The sequence below is a fragment of the Sinocyclocheilus anshuiensis genome, unplaced genomic scaffold, assembly GCF_001515605.1.
Source record: "Sinocyclocheilus anshuiensis isolate Anshui unplaced genomic scaffold, SAMN03320099.WGS_v1.1 scaffold29, whole genome shotgun sequence".
NCBI lineage: Eukaryota > Metazoa > Chordata > Actinopteri > Cypriniformes > Cyprinidae > Sinocyclocheilus > Sinocyclocheilus anshuiensis.
The window spans coordinates 997,292-1,011,482 of NW_015539835.1; the positions used below are offsets into that span (position 1 = coordinate 997,292).

A 14,191-nucleotide genomic window follows, 5' to 3' on the forward strand; every position below is an offset into this window, starting at 1 on the left:
ACTGCTGAGCGGACTGAGGAGCAAGGAACGAAGAGAGACGAGGAGTACATCAATCCAAATGGGTTTAATTAATACAAGGGACCACTCACGCAATACATGTAGACATAGACATGAACATGACCTGAACAATACCGGACCCTGGAGCACACACAGGGAACACTATTTATACACACAGGAGGAGGGGATGACGAGACACACCTGGGAGCAATGAAACATCAAGGGAAACACCTGGGACAAATTAACTAAACTAATCAGGACAGGAACAGGAAACTAACCAAATAAGGGCATGGGAAGGCACATGGGGAGCAGTACACACACAAAACATGGAACAGAGTCTGACAAATTTAGGTACGTGTGTATTCAGGTTTGAGTCCCCACCAGAATAGAAAAACAGGTACACACACAGACACACACACAGACACACACACACACACACACACACACATTTACTTGGCATCTAAATGTGGTCATTTCATAGACTACTTCTGTTTTTATACTGAGATAATTATAAATATTATAACCTATAACCCTAACCCTCATAGAAATCTTTCTGTATTTTTAGATTAGATTTTTTTAAAGATTTTGAAGAAAATAAGGATGTCCCTGGATGTCCCCTAAATTAGTTTTTACAAAAACTTATAGTCATTTACAAATTTGTCCCCAAAATTTGGTAGGTACACACACACATTCTTATTTTACCCCCTCCCCCATAATACTTTTCTCTCAGACTGTTTCATCCTGAAGTGGAGGTAATCTAACGCCTCCAGTTCACTCGCACTCACGCTTTAACACTTTATCTTTAACATTTTCAAGCGACCTATTATTTTGGGGCAAGATACTCCCGGGGGCCTTTTGCCCCATTTTGAGGGGACCATCTTACCCCAAGGTTACAACTTTAACTTTACATTTAAAAAAAAATGTATGAGTTATTTGTTATAGCCTTAGTCTGAAGTGAACAAATATACATATAAACTTTTCATATTTAACGTAATATAAACACACAGTTCATCTTTTTCAAATATCAGATTGATTTAGCTCAAAACTGTTCTAATGAGATTACTCTCACAAATATCATTACTCAGGTGAAATGTCAAAATAAAATAGTGCGCATGCAATTTATGAATATGATGAAGTGAGTTTTGTCACTATCTGTGGACTAGAGGAAAATTCTATAAATTCTATAAAGTCCTATAAACTCATACAAAATTTAATCTAAATCTCTACAAATAAAAGTCAAATACCAATACGGACTGTTGTTGCACATTTCTGGTGTTTAGGTCTAAAAGGTATTCTAAAGCTCTTTCTTCATGTGTTAGGTTGAAACTGCATCAGGGCGGAAATGGTTCCTTCAGATCCAAAGTGTGTTCAATGAGGTCATTGAGAGCCTATCTATTCTTCTAGAGAATGAGAGAGAGAATGTAGTTAACTCTGCAGCACTCATTCTTGCACGACTGTCCCTGTGTGAAGAAACCTGTGAAAAGGTTTTATCCCATTCATCTGCCTGCAAGATCTTCAGATGTTTGACACAATGCTTATCATGTAGCCACAAAGGTCAGTGTCTTACTTCATTTAGGAAAGAATGAATTGTAATGAAGAGTAACAACAACATCATTAATGGATAACTAGATATAATAGATGTAAAAATTTACTTTATATTTTCTATTTTCTACACTCAAATTGTTGTGGGAGGTTGCCAGGGCATTCCTGTGCAGTAGCTAAGGTGGTTCTGGTTGGATCCTTGGGCAATACTAGGAGGTTGCTGGGAGTTCTAGGTGGTTACTTACAGGCTCTATGATATTCTGGTTTCTAGAAGTCCCTCATTCTTTGTGTGTCTATGAGGTTTTTCCTTTTATTTATTTGTGTAAAGGATCCTTTATTTGTGTAAAGAATCCATATTTATTTGTGTAAAGGATCCTTAGCTGAAGAAACACAAGCAAAGCATACAATACTGGGCTCATTATGCTGTAATTACATATTCAGAATCATATGAAGATTCATAATTATTATTTATTTTAATCTACTGGCAGCCCTACATTTGTAAGAGTAAACTAATATACCCCACATTAAAAGGGATAGTTCACCCAAAAATGAAAATTCTGTCATTAATTACTCAGCCTCATGTTGTTCCAAACCCGTAAGACCTTCGTTCATCTTCGGAACACAAATGAAGATATTTTTGATGAAATGTGAGAGCTCTCAGACCCTGCATAGACAGCAACGCAACTGTAATGTTCCCAGGTCCAGAAACGTAGCAAGGACATCGGTAAAACAGTCCATGTGACATCAGTGGCTCAACTTCAGTTTTGCGAAGCTACGAGAATACTTTTTGAGTGCAAAGAAAACAAAAATAACATAATTTATTCAACAATTCTTCTCCCCCGAGTTACGTCTTCCGCCATTTTAGAGTATCACAACACATACGCACGCTTTCCCCTAAGTGTAAACAACGCTGATTACGCCGATTACGTTCTTGCGCGCGCTTTCTCCTCCGAACGTAAACAACACTGATTACGTCGATTACGCTCTTGGGTACTCTCCAAAATGGCGGAAGACGTAACTCGAGGGAGAAGAACTGTTAAATAAATTATGTTGTTTTTGTTTTCTTTGCGCTCAAAAAGTATTCTCGTAGCTTCGCAAAACTGAAGTTGAGCCACTGATGTCACATGGACTGTTTTACCGATGTCCTTACTATGTTTCTGGACCTGGGAACATTACAGTTGCGTTGCTGTCTATGCAGGGTCTGAGAGCTCTCACATTTCATCAAAAATATCTTAATTTGTTTTCCGAAGATGAATGAAGGTTTTACGGGTTTGGAACGAAATGAGGGTGAGTAATTAATGACGGAATTTTCATTTTGGGGTGAACTAACACTTTAATTGCTTTTGGGTTTTGAATCTCTTGTTGCTTGGTAAAATATTAAGTTATTCACCAACATCAAATTTAAATTTTATTATTGCAGACACAGCCATGAATGCAGCATTTGCTGTTGGCCGGCTGTGTGGTAGCAGACAAGCCAAGATCCTCATTCTGAGAGAGGCCAAAAAGCATCAGCTGGTAAGAAAAGCTTATAAACTCTCTCTGTAGGTCTTAATCTATTGGCAATTGGATCATGTTAAAATCTCAATCAGTTAAACATCACTTATTATTTTATTATTTGTCACAAGGTTAACCGACTGCAGGCTCTGCTGTTGAGTGGGTCAGGAGTGGAGATGGGCCAAACAGTGTGCTTTGCTCTAAGCTGCTTAGCAAATGATGAAAATGGCCATGCTCTGCTGATGGAAAGCACCTCTGTCCCTGCTTTGCTGGATGGTCTTTTACAGCTGTTGCAGAGCCCAGACCCAGACAGTATCTGGTTTGCTGCTATGTAAGTTATTTAATTAACTGTAGTTGTAGTGTTGTATGTAACGACAGTCTAAGGATATTGTTCAGAAAAATAACAATAAATATGTAGCATATCATGTATAGTAACACTAATTATACTTCTCTATTATAAGTGAATCTGCATACCACAGATATTTTAGGCCAATCTACACACACATTCTGCCACTGTTCAAAGCACATGAATAATTAAATAGACAGTAATAGTTTAGATCAGTCATTTTCACCTTTTTGACTCTTAGTCATGTACAATGTCATGAAGGTTTGGAACGACATGAGGGTGAGTAAATGATGACAGAATGTTCACTTTTGGGGGAACTATTCATATTAAAAGTAGCATAAGACTTCACACTCACTTTTAAAGGCTCAACCCACTCTCTGTCTAACAGGACAGTGCGTATGCTGGTGTCCCGGCCGAGTGGAGTGGTTCCTGTCAGGATGCATTGTCCTCTGCATGAGCAGCTAAAGGTTTCATGATCATTGTATTCATAACACAACAGTGCTGAATTACATGCTGTGTTGGCATAGTGTATATATTACATTCATGATAAAACTGTAATTTGCTTTGCTGTCAGTTGCTCTCTATGTCGCCGTACACTGGGCTAGAACTGCAGGAGGAGGTCAACATGTGTCTCAGGAGACTGGAGCGTTTATCCAAACCACCTCCAGTGATGGTTACAAACCTCTCATCAATGAACTGCACTGTATCATGGGAGAAGTGTGAGCCTGAAAGCGGCTTGGAGGTCATATACAGGTTAAACTTCCACAGTAATTAATACTTAAAATTTTCCTTTTATGTCTTATCATAAGAAATCATTATTTTGTTGTATTATAAAACATGCTGTTCAACTCAAAACTCAACCCTCCTACCCCCAGTCCAAAAAGACCATGCAGTGCTGCAGCAATGAGTCCTAAAATCTAAAAACGAGTTAGCTTTTTGTAATTCTGGTTCCGTTGTCCCGAATGTTTTTTGAATGGGTTGATTAAATGCCTAAAATAAGGCTTAAGATATTTTCACATTTTATTCAATGACAAAATACAACAGTAATACCCCCTTGTGATTTGTAAGCTTTTTATATTAAATTTTTTTTAAATATAAAAACTAACTTAACTTTTTGTCGAGGAAACTAAAGTAATGCTAACTTCAAGGTTGGGCAAAATTATGTAATCCCTGCAGCACTCTATTTGAGTTTCAATTAATAGTAAGGTCTAGTTGGTGTTAAAGTGAACTGCAACTTATGTAGCATCTGCTGCTCTGTAGATTCTTCTGAAGGATCCCATGAAATACAGAGTTCTGGCATGAAACTCTAGATGGCGCAGTCCGATAGGTCTAACTCAATCTGCTCCTGTATCGGTAGCCAATGGGCTCGCTGCTCAACATTCAAATATATGACTAGTGCTTGCCGTAGCAGTTGCAGCTTGCTTCAGAAACCCTCCACCTTCCCCAGCTCCACCTGTATAGATCTGATAGGATAGGTGATTCATGCTATATGGGGGTTATTTAATGTATGTTATATTTGCAGCAGCAATATTTCTTACATGCTCACAGCAGCATGTTGTGGATGTATTGGCAGTAGCAAGTCTCGGTACTTGCTCTGCCGCAGCAGCAGCAGCAGCATAGCAGATCTATTCCGCCAAGACCAAATGCATTAACATTGTCATGTACATTACCATGCCAATCCCTCCGAGAGTTGTCATGACAGAACATGATTTCAGTATGCCTTTAACAAATTGCATGGCATATTTCAGGTTGGGTTGTTTTGTGATCCTGTAACTATGTAATGCAGACTTGCAAAGAGGTTGCTATTTTGATCTTGAATAACATTATTGTGGAGCTATTAGTGGTTTACTGATTCTATTTGGATGCAGTCTGCTTAGATTACTTAAAAATTTCACATGCACCTATTTTAATATTCACTATTTTTTCTTTGGGTTTCTATAGTCTCTTTGACAAGGATGTCATGCTGTACCATGGCCGGTTGTGTCAGGTGACCTTACCTGTTTCTCCCAAGCAATCTAAGGAGCACCTCTCCCTACAGCTCAGCCTGTCTACACCTGATGGTGACATTAGTCCTTTCAGTGAACCTGTGGATATTACTCCAGAACAACTGGACACTAGACTTAAACCTCCACGAGAGCTTTGTGTGATTGGCTGTACAGCTACACAGGTACGCCTGTGCTGGATAGAGCCAGAGGAAGGAGCCAAACCCAAATCATATCAGATCTACTGTAATGACACACTGGTGAAGAACACTACTCTGCTGGGGTGGGTCAGACTAGTCTTTCATAATAACATGTTAAAGGTGAAGTGTGTCAAGTCTGCATCCACATCCACAATTTACAAATCAGTTCATGATGGATAATACCACATTTGACCCATTTTTGTTGTTGAATATGATATATTACTCCTAAAAAAACTTATATTATGGAATTAAAATGATTTACCAAGGCATTTAATGTTTTTTACACTAAAATTACATACTTCGCCTTTAAGTTACATTGCTTCATTGCATTGCTTCAATGTTGTTTTTGTTTATTATGCTGTAATTTGCATAATCAATATAGTCTTGCAATGATAATTTAATCTAGTGAACTTGCTACTGCAGTGTACTGTTTGTTTGTTTATTTATTTATGTATTTTGTCTGACAGGGCTACAGTGAGCTGTTTATCTCCTGGTACCTTCTATCAGCTGAGTGTAAGTTCACTTGGTCCAGGGGATACAGAGAGTCCTAGAGCAGTAACTGAGGTGAGGACAGCAGAAGATCAGGATCATGCTCCTTCTGCTCTGGCCATAGCTGTCCTGGGGCGTCATGAACTGCAGATAAACTGGGGAGCTCCAGTCGCTCCTTTGGGCAGACTTTTCAAATACGAGCTAAGTCTGAATAAGTTTGTGGTGTACCTGGGCACAGAAAAGTCATACACTGCTTGTCGCCTGTCTGCTAACACAGCATACACCTGTGTTGTGACAGCCATCACCTCCAGGGGGCGCTGCCAGAGCAGTCCGGTCACAAAGAAGACAGCACGTGATGAATACCTGCACTCACATAGGTAAATTAGGGAAAAATCCTTAACATCACAAATGTGCTAACATAATAGCATATTTCTTTGTTTTGAATGCTTTATGATTAGGGCTATGAAAGTTATCATGTGAGATATAATATTTTCCCTAAAAGAAGCCACTGATTTGCCAAATGATTGCTTTGAAAATGCACAACTTGTTCAAATGAAAAATACCTGTTAACTGTAAATATATATGAATCATATTATTGTCAAAAATGTATTATTTTATCTACAATTATGTAATTATCTATTGATATGCCTAATAAATATAAATGTATAATGTATGAAATAGAGAGCTCTTTCCATGAAGAATATACAAAACAGAAATTACAATTCTTCAAAAATGAATTTAACTGAGTATAAACAAAAAGACTTGAACTTGCTTGATTCTTGTTGTTCATCTCAAGAGGTAAAATTAAATATTATTATAAGCTGTTTTACAGTCACTTTATATGAAGTTTGCACAAAACTAAGTTAAAAACTATAATTAAAAAAAATGTAAAAAATATATTTTGGTAAAAATTTTAATTTTAATTGTTACTTAGTACAGACTACCTAGTTTGGGATCAAATGTGGGTTTGTAGTATTGTAAAAACTTATAAACGTATATACCTATATTTATACTTATATACCATAAATTAAAATGACTGATTGAGATGCATAGTTGAGCTTGATGAAAGCTATCAACACTGTGTGGAGGAAAAAAAATAAATACAATTTTACAATTTACCTTCTGTAGAAATGGTCCAAATTATGTTATATTCTGAAAATTCTCATTTTTACTGAGTGTTCTATTTTCAGTAGGGTGGTGATGATGAAGTAACAAGGTTGTACAACAAACTGGGATATAGTTTAATATTATGTTTTGGAGATTAAATTAAAATTAGTTAATAGTTAAAATTAATTTTCTACAATTAATGAAATATTAGTATTGGTGTATTAATACCAACATTGTGTATTAACTATTGTATTGGTGTATTATTTTAATTGTAATTGTAATTTCAAGTGTTTTTTTCTGTGCTGTCTGTGTCATTTATTAAGGTATCTGCACTCCCCTAGCCACCAGACTGCCTCAAAACACTCCACTCCTTCTCCAAGCATCCAAGTGATAAGTGAGATCAAAAAGAATGACACAGTTTCACCAGCTACACTCAAGTCTAAGGTCCACCCCACTATGGTGCCGCACAGAGCCCTTGAACTTAGAAAAGACAGACACAGGTGTCATAAAGTACAGTACATGAGAAGCAGCTATTGTTACTTCAGTTGCTGTTCTCAAGTGTTATGTCAAAACTGATTTGATTTAATAATATCCTTTTTTTTGGTGTTTGAAAGGCGACCATCAGTTCAGATGCATAGTCCTAAAGGAATTCAATCTTCCAGTCATACATCTAAGGTATTGCGATAACTACCTATAATGGGGTTTTCCTGTTAATCTTAAACCTTGTAGATCAGGGAACCCTTGTTGTCTTGATGTAATGTTAATACAAAATGGTTTGTAAGTGGTGTTAAGATTTTGTTTTAAATACTTTCTTGAAGACGGACAGACAGGGTCCAGCTGTTGTGTTTCCTGTGAGCTCTACTGACTGTCTTACGGCTCCTAAGCAGGAACATTCTGAGTATATGTTCCGGTCCCCGACCATATCATCAACCCCAGAGGACCTCAGACACTTTAGGGCCACGATCAGCCCAGGTACAGTTCCTCAAGTGATTTTTATGACATAAACCATGAACAGAAAGCTGTTATAAAATAATAGGAGGAGAATGAAGGCAAATAAGCTACAACTTCCACATATAATAAACATGTGTGCCCATAGGTGGAGGATGAACCAACTCCAGGGTAAGACTAAAAGTAGCCTAATATTAGTGTAATCTATTAACTACACGCATCATAATCCTGTCTTTTTAGACAAGTACCAGATATGGGTGTCATGTCATAAAATATTTTAATACGACTGAATTTGTATTTAACTTGATCATAAATTAATAAAAACATTTAAGTTACTAATTATGATGCGTTCACTTCCACAGTTATTCAAACAGTGAATAAATTATACAGAGAACATTTACATTATCAAAGAACATTATGACTGAGTGTAGCATGAGTTTAAGCACTCTCAAAAAAAATAAAACTCCAGTTGTAATCAGTGAGGCTGTCTATACAGTGTTTGATGAATGAATGTCTTCATTGTATGTACAGTACATCTGCACATTGTTGTTTATGATGAGAGAATTCACAAGAATGCACTGAACAAAACTCCAGCATTTCAGCGATGACTCATCTGAACGCCTCTGATTGGCCATTGCATTCACAAAGTCAACAGAATCGTGTGTGATTGGTTATAATGCACAACACTGTAAAAAGAATGATGATGCAACATGAGCAGATCATGAGCAAATTTAATGCTGCAATCAACTTTTCTTTCATTTTATTTGTGACAGCCGTAATGGATTTCGTTTAACTGTGCAGTGGCATTTTTGTCCTAAGCCTCTGTTAATTTCCATCCCCTGGACAGGGCCTTGCCCACCCTTACACACACACTTGCCTATGCATGTGCTTATGCGCTTGTGCACATTAATACTCAGTGTTATGTGTTTTTATTTTTAAAATGTGCTGATATCTAAATGCTAACCCTACAGCCAGACTGCAGTGGAACTCAGACAGAAAAGTTCCCATAGACAGAGAGAAACTTCCAGGCATAAGCAAACAAATCTGTGAGTTTTTCTTGACACATTTTTTCAGATTTAAGATGTAACCACTGAATCATCACTTCAATTAATGCTAGCTATCATTTCCTTTTTAATCCAGTGGAGGATGTGAGACTGCTTCAGCCTGTTTCGTTTAGTTGGTCTAATCTTGAATGGACAAAACAACATCAAAACAGACCACAAAGGGATAGGTATGAATTGTGTAACTAGTCCATATTTCATAAGGAATAGAATTTATAATTTCTCTAAATAATCTATAACTAATCAATTTATAGTTATAATTTGAAACATTCCTAATAAAATCCACTGACAGCCCTATCTGATTTATTAAAATATAATACATTTATTAATACATGTTATATTGAGAATTTTAATTATTGTCTTACATGCTTGTCAGTTGTGTTTAACAATATATATATATATATATATATTATATGTGTGTGTGTGTGTGTGTGTGTGTGTGTGTATATATATATATATATATATATATATACACACACACACATACACGTTTTTTTTTTAATCTTTCAGAAATGTCCAAAGTCAGCAAAGAGGGAGACAATGCCAAGCACCATCACAAACCAAACTCGCATAACAAATGTTGGACATCTACCAAAATCAGTGTTTAAATAAATGTATGTTTACTTTATTTAAATAAATAAAAAATGAATGCATTTCAGATGTTTCCTTCTCAATAATAAATAAAAATAAATAAATGTTTTGTGATTATTTTATTAGTCCCCTGCGTTATTAATGTGTTTGTGTTCATTCATAAAGTGGATTAACGTATCCAGTCCATAAGAGGTCACTATAGAGAGTCTGTAGCTTGTTACTCATTTCACATGTTCTTCGCTGCACATGCGGAAGTTGCACAACAATAACAAAGCGAAGCTGAAGGTTCCATACCAGTTTGGAGGTTATAGCCCATAATTATTGCAGGATGGTCAATCTCGGTCTCACTAAAGTTGATGATGCGGTTGTAGCAAAGCACCCGGTGCGTATACTGTATATGATAATGCGTGACTGCTGCTCGACTGATGTGACATTTTCACCATCATTTACTGCCATAAATGTAATTCATAGAGGAGTCCGGGGCATGTTGTCACTCTGTTTACTCCAATGAAAACCACTTTATGTACAGACACATAATGAACTAAAGGAATAAACTCTTATTTCCACAGTTCTTGCCTATTAAAAATTATAAAGTTATAACACAATGCAAACCAGCAGTTTATTGACAATTAAATGATTTGAGACGAATACATTTATAGTCTTATGAAAAAAAAGTAAAAGAAAAGAAACAGCCATTGTCCACAAATATCTATTTAAAATGTAGGCTAATGGCTTTCCAGTTAGCTGTATACAGTAAACTTACAGAAAACACGTGTTGTCCAACATATTTTGACATTTATGAAAAATACTCTTCAGATTTCACAGTTCAACCTCTTATTCAAAGTCAACCTTCATTATATATTTGATTTGTTTGAGCGCATACTGAAGTTTTAGTGGAAAATGGACTTGATGCTTAACAATGAAGTGTATGAAACCATTATACAAATCTTGTGCTAGAGAAACACATTTATGCCAAGTCAAGTCACCTTTATTTATATAGAGGTTTATACAATACAGATTGTCAAAGCAGCTTTACGGTGTTAAGCTGAAAAATACATGTGCTGATAATGCAAAAGGACAATAGAAAAGTCAGTTTTTCAGTTAATTTCGGTTCATCATTGATTCAGTGATGTCATCATCCAGCTCAGTTCATCTCTCTTCAAATAGTGTCTGTGACAGTATTGCACAGAAATTGTGTCCCCAACTAAGCAAGCCAAAGGCGACAGTGGCAAGGAACCAAAACACCATTGGTGACAGAAATGGAGAAAAAAATCCTTGGGAGAAACCAGGCTCAGTCGGGGGGCCAGTTCTCCTCTTGCCAGATGAAACCAGCAAGGTGTGGATTAATTCTAGGCTGCAAAGCAAGTCAGATTGAGCAGAGGACTCGTCTGGTTCCCGTGGTCGTGTGCTGATGGCCGTCGAGGTGACAAGGTCTTCGCAGGGGATCTGTCTCTGGGGCTCATCTAGTTGACATGGTCTCCGCTGACATTCAGGGCTGTAGAGGTCGTCTCTAGATGCTGATCCACCATCTGGTCTGGATATGGACTGGATCTGGGTGGCTACGGTGACCTCGGAATAAGAATGAAATAGACTAATATTAGCATAGATGCCATTTTTCTTCTGGTGAAGTCAGTGGCATTTATGCTACTAGGCTTTTGTTTTAAAGGCAAGGCTACTGAGATATAGCCTAGCTCTTGTGACAACTAGCCCCAGTCTCCCCTGAGCTTACATCACAATAACTCCATATGCCATAGTGATGATATTTCATTGTCCTCAGGGTTTGCAGCAGTACGCCGCTTGTCAATCTTATGCCTTTATGAAAGGCACAGCAAGCTTCATACTGGGTTAGTGTCATATTCACATTAAGAAGAGGTTGTGTCTGATCATTATGAACAATTAGTGTTTGTGAAAGTAAATGACAAATAAGAATGCTTTAATATCTTTTTGGTAACGCTTTAGTTTAGGGACTAATTCTTACTATTAACTAGTATTAGCATGCATATTACTAGTATATTAGCATGCTTATTACTAGCATACTGTTTATTAGTACTTATAAAGAAAAATATCAATGCCTTATTCTGCCTGACCATATTTTAGAACCCTTAATCCTACCCCATACCTAAACTTAGCAACTACCTTACTAACTATTAATAAGCAGCAAATTAGGAGGTTATTGAGGCAAAAGTCGTAGTTAATCGTTAGTTAAAAGTGAGAATTGTTCCTTAAACACAGTGATTAAATATTTTTGCTAAAGTTCCTTTGTGAATTAGATTTTTTCTACTGAGAAAGAACAAAATAGTAATCTTACATGTGTGTTCTCTAGAGATTCAAAAAAAACTAAACAGTGTCTCATACTCAGATTTGCAAAGATACCTTATCAAATCCAAGATATCAGTATGAACTCAACTATTTTTCTTCAAATCCTTCCTGGTCAGTTTATCTTGAGTTATGCCATCCATATTAATTTTTGAATCTGTACTTTGGTGTATGTAATGTCTCATTTGCGTTTGACTTATAAGGAACTTTGGGGGAAACATCTGAGACAAATTTACTTATATGAAATATATATATATGAGTGTGAGCTGTGAATACAACCTCTGATTAGTTTTATTTTATTAACTAATTTTGTTCTTTTGGCTTTGGGTGAAAATTTTACACCTCTCAACCAGGCACAGCTGGTTTATTTTTTGCACAGCGAGTACTTCAGAAAAGAATCCCATATCCCCTTCAGTGGAACCTTCTAGTGTCTATTGGTAAGCCTGATGCATTTTCATCATTATCATGCAAGACAAGACTCATAACACACAAATAAATACACTGTTTGTGTGTGTATATGTGTTATAAACACAATATGTTGGCTTAATGCAATATTTAAAAAAAATAATAATAATAATAATTCATGTGAGTTAAGCTGCTTTCTCTTTTGGTCTGTACAGTTTCGTCCTCAATATTCAGCTATTCAGTAACTCGCTGGGAAACCATGAAGTGCTCAGACTTGTGGTTATTTCTTGAGACAGGAAATGTTCCTGACAGAAACTCTCCTAGTAAGTATTTACTAGTTTGCTTGTTTCTTTTTAGTAATTAAAAATGATGAATGGATAGATTAATCCTGACTGAAATATTAACCTTCATTTGAACAGAAACGTCTCTTTTTTTAGTGGTTGTGTAGGTCTCAATCTAGGCTCATAAAATACCTTGTGCCAATTGTGGCATTAAGCAGTAAATAATTCACTCAATTTTGACCGGTACATTAATGTCTCAGAATCTATTTGGCGACATGGACTTAAGTATTAATTTATTCTTTACCAGCTGCCATTTACAGCGAGTACAAAATCTTTGATAATGTACAGTCAGCCTGTCATCACAAAATACACTTTTCCAAGGTAAAACAATCTCTCTGCTTCTTGGAAGGGTAAGTGTTTATTTTATGATAACGAGGGGATGACTGTACATTTTAATCTATATGTTTTATGTCTGCTTTGATCCCTGATTTGAACAGACTGTCTTCAATTGTTTTGTTATATTTTGGACTTCATGACACAGGAATCTGACCATTTGTTTCTTTATTATACACTTAGAGGAAGAACCACAAACTCCTGCAGCACCTGCAGATCCCAAAGTCACACGATATGGGGATGTGATTGAATGAGCTCAAACCTTTGTTTGCTTAATAGTCCGAGTGGCCAATACGAAGACTCTTTATTAATTCATTTCAGGAAATTGCATCGAGTGGGCGATTTTAGGAGGATGTTTAGCTAAACTAAAAGTGTATTTGGTTCTGGTTATAAAACTATCTTTTAATATATGGTGTATGTGTCAATAAATATTCATAACAAGAATCGTTATGCTTTATCATCTGGCTTACTCAATCAAATGTTCTATGAAAAGAGTTATCTAGTGTGATGAAGCTGAAAAAAAAAACATTTAGATTTTAGTTGGTGAGATACCATAGCCAAAATTAACTTGCAGTCCACCAGAGTAGGATCAAATTTTGCCATTTTTAAGTAGACAGAGGAGCTTTTATTCTCAGAGTGTACTGGCTATAATGCTGAAAAAGTCTCTGAAAGATGAGAAGGGTGGAGGAACAAAAAGACCGATAACATCACAGGAAAGGAGAAGGGTCTGGCTGCAGCCTTGCACTTGCACTCTCAGACGTGCATTCTCAGACACTTGCGCTTCCGCTAGCGACATCACTTGCAGGCTTTATTTTTTATTTTGTTCTATTTTTTATTACTTTTTGTTTGAATCTCTCAACATTTTACAACAGTAGCCAGGTGGTGAAGACAAGAAAAAAGAAACTAAATTACGAAGTCACTTGCAATCGCCACTTGCGCTCTCCGACACCTGAGACGTCACTTGCAATGGACACAAATGGTGCGTGTTGCCAATGGAGACAAGAAGCTGTGGTGGTGATTAAACGATTAAAACTAATTT

General features: G+C 36.6%; 1 protein-coding gene across 1 annotated transcript; it reads left to right on the plus strand.

Moving 5' to 3' along the window:
* Window positions 1-10,005: 10,005 nt before the first annotated feature.
* tmem141 (transmembrane protein 141) lies at window positions 10,006-13,857 on the plus strand. Its single transcript, XM_016480614.1, has 5 exons — window positions 10,006-10,139; window positions 11,535-11,601; window positions 12,427-12,510; window positions 12,694-12,801; window positions 13,336-13,857. Exons 1-5 carry the CDS (start codon window positions 10,086-10,088, stop codon window positions 13,404-13,406), a joined length of 384 nt encoding a protein of 127 aa, XP_016336100.1. The 5' UTR covers window positions 10,006-10,085; the 3' UTR covers window positions 13,407-13,857.
* Window positions 13,858-14,191: the final 334 nt, after the last annotated feature.